The sequence below is a fragment of the Nicotiana sylvestris genome, chromosome 11 (assembly GCF_000393655.2).
Source record: "Nicotiana sylvestris chromosome 11, ASM39365v2, whole genome shotgun sequence".
In the NCBI taxonomy this organism is placed as follows: Eukaryota; Viridiplantae; Streptophyta; class Magnoliopsida; order Solanales; family Solanaceae; genus Nicotiana; species Nicotiana sylvestris.
This window is the reverse complement of record NC_091067.1, coordinates 76,182,872-76,188,871: the sequence shown is the minus strand read 5'-3', so window position 1 is coordinate 76,188,871 and position 6,000 is coordinate 76,182,872. Positions and strand designations below refer to the sequence as shown.

General features: G+C 39.5%; 1 protein-coding gene across 1 annotated transcript; it reads left to right on the top strand.

The window, feature by feature from the left end:
* The first annotated feature begins 868 nt into the window (after window positions 1-868).
* LOC138881191 (uncharacterized) lies at window positions 869-3,136 on the top strand. Its single transcript, XM_070161398.1, has 2 exons — window positions 869-1,124; window positions 3,063-3,136. The coding sequence occupies exons 1-2, from the start codon at window positions 869-871 to the stop codon at window positions 3,134-3,136; spliced, it is 330 nt and encodes a 109-aa protein (XP_070017499.1).
* The last annotated feature ends 2,864 nt before the right edge of the window (window positions 3,137-6,000 follow it).

The window sequence follows — 6,000 nt, the reverse complement described above, 5'->3', positions numbered from 1 at the left end:
TTCGCCGATGCACTAGCTACCCTATCATCCATGATACAACATCCAGACAAGAATTTCATTGATCCCATTCTGGTAAAGATCCATGATCAGCCAGCTTATTGTGCTCATGTCGAAGAAGAAACAAATGGAAAACCTTGGTTTCATGATATCAAGGAATACTTGGCAAAAGGAGAATACCCATAACTCGCAAACGCTACTCAGAAGCGCACGCTTTGGAGGTTATCCAACAATTTCTTTCACAACAGAGAAATCCTGTACAGGAGGACTCCTGATTTTGGATTACTAAGGTGTATCAACGCAAAGGAAGCATCCAGGCTATTAGAGGAAATCCACGCAGGGACATGCGGTCCACATGTGAATGATTTTGTCTTAGCAAAGAAAATACTCCGAGCTGGTTACTTTTGGATGACTATGGAAACAGACTGCATCCAGTATGTCCGAAAGTGTCACCGTTGCCAGATACACGCAGACATGATAAAGGTGCCTCCAACGAGCTTAATGCGACAAGCTCGTCGTGGCCGATCGCCGCATGGGGAGTGGATGTTATTGGACCAATCCAACCCGCCGCATTAAACGGGCAAAGTTTCATCCTAGTAGCAATTGATTATTTCACCAAATGGGTTGAAGCAGCATCTTACAAAGCAGTGACTAAGAAAGTCGGGTAGACTTTGTCTGCGACCGCATTGTTTACCGATTCGGGATTCCGGAGTCAATCATCACTGATAATGGCTCCAATCTCAATAGTGACTTGATGAAAGCTATGTGTGAAACCTTCAAGATCAAACACAAGAATTCTACAGCCTAAAGGCCTCAAATGAATGGAGCTGTAAAAGCCGCCAACAAAAATACCAAGAAGATACTAAGGAAAATGATAGAGAAGCATAAGCAGTGGCACGAGAAGCTATCATTTGCTTTATTAGGGTACCACACCATAGTCCGCACATCAACTGGGGCAACTCCCTACATGTTGGTTTATGGTACAGAAGCAGTCATTCCCGCCGAAGTAGAAATCCCTTCCTTGAGGATCATACAGGAAGCAAAACTCGACGATGGAGAGTGGGTGAAGAGTCATTACAAGCAACTGGCTCTTATAGATGGCAAGAGAATGAATGCAGTTTTCCATGGTCAGCTTTATCATAACAGAATGTCCAGAGCCTTCAACAAAAGAGTTAAGCCAAGACAATTCACACTTGGGCAGCTGGTATTAAAGATGATTTTCCCGCATCAAGATGAAGCCAAAGGGAAATTCTCTCCCAACTGGTAGGGTCCGTACATGGTTCACTGGGTTCTAACAGGAGGATCCCTCATACTTGCAGAAATAGACGGGGAAGTTTGGCCAAAGCCGATCAATTCAGATGCAGTCAATCGATATTATGTGTAACCATTATGATTTCTTTCATGATGTAATTTGAACTACGCCTGACCTGATTCCCGTTTAAGAGGGGATACATAGGCAGCCCTATGGGATTGGTCACAATTCAATAAAATTTTCATTTCCCCTCGCAATTGGAAACTGAGCTAGAATTTTTAGGAAGACCCTCAAAATTCCGAAGTGATTTCAGCCATTCGCCGCAAGCAGCCGTCAGAAGTAGCAGCCCAGTAAATTGGGGTAGAATTTTGATGAGGACCCTCAAAATTCCGGATCAAGAGAAGTTGCATTGTCTTGAACCACGTCGCAATCGTCGGTTCATCTAAAGAAAACTATTCTCAATTATGTATTTATGTTACATTTTTCTTTACTAAAATCATGCATGTTTATTTCTAAAATCGCTCTGCTTAGCAACGCTACCCCAATGATACAGGCAGTATCACCAGATCAAAATAGAGCAGGTCAAGCAAAGCCAGCGGGGATACGAACTAACCTCCCCCTTTACAAAACTCACGATTTTCTTTGGATGCAGGCACTTGAGTTGCAAAATCATCAAGTATACCATATGTGCACTCACAAAGTTCAGGAATACAACTCTCCGAACCATTGCACTTGCTTATGACTATTATCCGCACACAACAGTGTCCCCAGCAGGCATAATATCCATAGCAATCACGATACCGCAATCCGCTTTTAGCTAAAAAAACTCTATTGCCGTTTGCCCTTTTTACTTCCTGCATAAGGCTACCATTCTGCCTTCCGAGACTAAGCTCTGTCTCAATATGCATTATCTGGATTGCATAAGGCTACCATTCTACCTTCCGAGACTAAGATCTGTCTCCATTTGCATTCTCTGCATTGCATAAGGCTACCATTCTGCCTTCCAAGACTAAGCAGTGTCTCCAATTGTATTTCTGCATTGCATAAGGCTACCATTCTGCCTTCCGAGACTAAGCTCTACCTCCGTCTGTATTTTCTGCATTGCATAAGGCTACCATTCTGCTTCTGAGGTTAAGCTCTACCTCCATTTGCATGGCTGAAAGATCGCCATCTTTACATCTTGCATGGCTGAAAGACCGCCACCTTCTGCATCTCATGGGCTGAAATATTGCCACATTACTTACATCTTGCATCAGCTAAAAGATTGCCACTTCATTTACATTTTGCATCGGCTGAAAGATCGCTACCTTCTGCATCTCATTGGCTGAAAGATCGCCACCTTATTTACATTTGCATGGATGAAAGATCACCGCCTTCTGCATCTCATGGGCTGAAATATCGCCACTTCATTTACATCTTGCATCGGCTGAAAGATCGCCACTTCATTTACATCTTGCATCGGCTAAAAGATCGTCACCCTATGCATCTTATGGGCTGAAAGATCGCCAATCTATCCAAAGGTATCATTGTTCGGAGGCACCATTTTTATAGCCCGAGAACTCCATGCCATGGCCTGAGGACCCCTTTTATCTTTTGCATATCATTATTCAAAGGCGTCATAGTTCGAAGACATCATTCTCATAGCCCGAGAGCATCATTTCATGGCTTGTGAATCCCTTATCATATGCTTCATGGCCTAAGACGTCATGGTCTGAGGATGTCATCCTAACCAAAGACAACATTCATGGTCCGACGGAAATTTGTATCACGTTTAAATTTTCGCACAATATACACTTGTATTGCTTATTTGCAGGTAAACCGGCGAGCAACGGCCGTCTCAGCAGGAGAAGTCCTGCTCCATTTCCTGGAAGCCCTATTAGACCTTAACCGCTCACCCCATTGCGTCCGTTTTTGAAAAACCTCCATCGACATACCTCACCGACGGATCCTGAACTACATATGGCCTGATTCATGTAAGACCAGGGATATGTAGTCAGATCAGGAACCAGATCACGGTCAACCTCTTCAAACCATTTCGCTCGGTCAAAATTGGCCATCATATCTTTACCCGACAACTATTTCATCATTCCCGAGTAAAGAGGAGCAGCTGTTGATACCCAATTTTTCCCTGTATATTTTTTATATGCAAAATACTTTCAAAATAGCACATGTATGCATATATAAGTATTTACAAATATTTTTATTATTTTTCCTTAATTTTAAAGGCTTTTAAAATCAATTTTATTGCCTTATTTTATCAAAAAAAACCTAATAAGTGTTCCCAAAATTATAATTATGGTAATTTATTTATTGAATTCTCATATTTATACTAAAATATAGTTAAGGTAATTTTCGCACATTTTTTACAAATTTATTTAGTATTTTAAAACTAAATTGCATATAATTGCAATATTAGCCTATTTTAGATTTAATTGCGTTTATAATTACAAAATTAATTCTAGTATTTTTAATTTAATATTTATATATTATTAATAAATTTAGTACCTTTAATTTGTTTCCAGAAATTAATTTGCTATTTTTTATAAAATAAATGGGGAAAAGTGGCTATTTAAAACCTAGCCAGATTTCATTTTCAATTTCAGCCTAATTTGCACCCCTATTCCAACCCAATTTCAATTTACAAATCGCCCAGCCCAATTCCTAAAACTACCGGCCCAACCCGGATCAAATCTTGGCCGTTGATCAATTTTGATCAACGGTCTTGATCCGCCCTTACCTTTTTTAAACAAACGACCCCCCCAATACCCCTCATTTCCCCTCACTCGTCTCTATCTCTCTAACCCCTGGTTCTCTCTAGAACCTTCCCTGATTCTCTCCTCTTCGATGAATCCTTTTCACCTTCTCCGGCCACACTCTAACCTAGATCTATGGTGGTTTCACCACCCACCAAGCCACCTATGGCTCCTTACGCCTGGTTAACTGAAGCTCCTTGACTCGACCATGAAGGGTTGTGTCCAGACCTCTAGCGATTCGAGTTCCACGGTCATCTCCGGCCTTGCTCCGACGTACCATGGTTGTGTGAGCCTAATTCTAACCTCTCCGACTCAGATCTGTGACTTTTCAAAGCTTTTTCATTTCTAGGGTTCTTCTGAAACCCTAACCCTTAGAGGTTTCTCCGATTCCTTTAGATCCGTTGTGTATCTATGCTTTTCTTGAGTTTTCAAATGATTTTCCTGACTCTTCTTTAAAAAAAGCTACTTTTAAAATCTTTCTTTTCCGATCTAGGGTTTTTCTGAGAGTGTTTAAGTGTTTTTCTGATTTTCTTTGTCTTTCTTTCATGTGTATTTGCCTCTACTGTGGTCTTGTATTTTTTTTTACCATGTTCTTGTATGCTTTTCCTACTGTGTTCTCGTATTTGCCTCTACTTTGTTCTTTTATTTTCTTCTACCATGTTCTTGTATGCATCTCTTACTGTGTTTTCCTATACTATGTTTTCATATGCTTTTCTACTGTGTTCTGGTATTTTCTTCTACCATGTTATGGTATGTTCTCCTACTATATTTTTTTCTACTGTGTTCTTAAGTGTTTTTACTATTTCCTTCTACTGAGCTCTGTTTAGGTTTCTTCTAAAAGATCTTCTTAAGCATGCTTCTTCTACTGTTCTTATCAGTCTTTTTATACTTCGAATTAGTTTCTTCACTCTGTTTGCTTTGAACCCTTCTACTGTGTTTGCATGTTACTCAGGAGTTCTGTTGCTGAAAGAAGCATGTTGGAAGATTCAGTTCTTTTCTGAAACCTCCAAACATGTTTCGATTCAATTTCTTGCCTTCTCATCTCTGCTTTGTGGTTTGTTTGAACTAGAGTCTTATTTCAAAAAACCCTTAATTCTTTCAGACTAACTTCGAGTCTCTGAACTGAGTTTGGACATCTTTGTTTTCACACAATTCTGGCTTTTTACTAAACTCTTCTACACTGGATTTTCCTACTGATTTCACAATGACACGATAATCCCTTCTTTTTTTTCATGCTTAACATGCTCACATGCTCCTTATATAAGATGCATTTCTCTCTCAAGTGACTTTCAAATTTGCAATTAGTTAAAACCTCCTTCAGCATAGGGCTTGATTGATTTCTTTCCATTGTTTGCTGATTTTCTCTGTTACTCGGCCTAAGTTAAAACACTTCTTCATCTTTTCTTACTGGGTTCATTCATGGATCAGTAATTACAAGATCCCTGACCATTTGATTTATTGGCTACTAATTGATTTTCTTACCTTATTTGTACAACCGTGTACTTCAAAACCCTGTCCTTAAAATAACCTTTTATGTATTTGCCCCTAATTGCATGCTGTGCACAAAGTGCTTACTCAATTTCTTTCCTTAAATGGTTTTTACCTGTTCGAATCTGAATCCATTAATTAAGGGAAGTCTTGTGTAATTGATTCTTAATTGACAATCAGTTCCTCAACTATTTTCTTACCTTATTTCTGCCTGATTTTTCACTATAAGAGGAACGACCCTCTTCACAGACAGAACACACTTTCAGAATCCTTCTGAACTCATACTCTCTCGTAATAATATTCTCTTCTTGTCTGCATTGTGGCCTGTTTTACAAGACCTACTGCTTTTCTTTACTTGTTTCCCTGAAAACTGGTATGTTTAGGTTTAATTCTTAGCATCATCACAATGTGTTCATTTACAGCTTTTATATCCATGTCTACTGTACTATTTCTGTAAAGTTTAATATTTATGTTAGTATGCTCATATCTTTCTGCTTGTTTCTGCTGTGA

Bases quoted from the DNA above. Each gene is read 5' to 3' on its own strand.
- LOC138881191 (XM_070161398.1), top strand. From the start codon at position 869: ATGATAGAGAAGCATAAGCAGTGGCACGAGAAGCTATCATTTGCTTTA. The intron at 1,125-3,062 runs GTCAGCTTTATC...GCTTATTTGCAG, and splicing joins AATGAATGCAGTTTTCCATG to GTAAACCGGCGAGCAACGGC.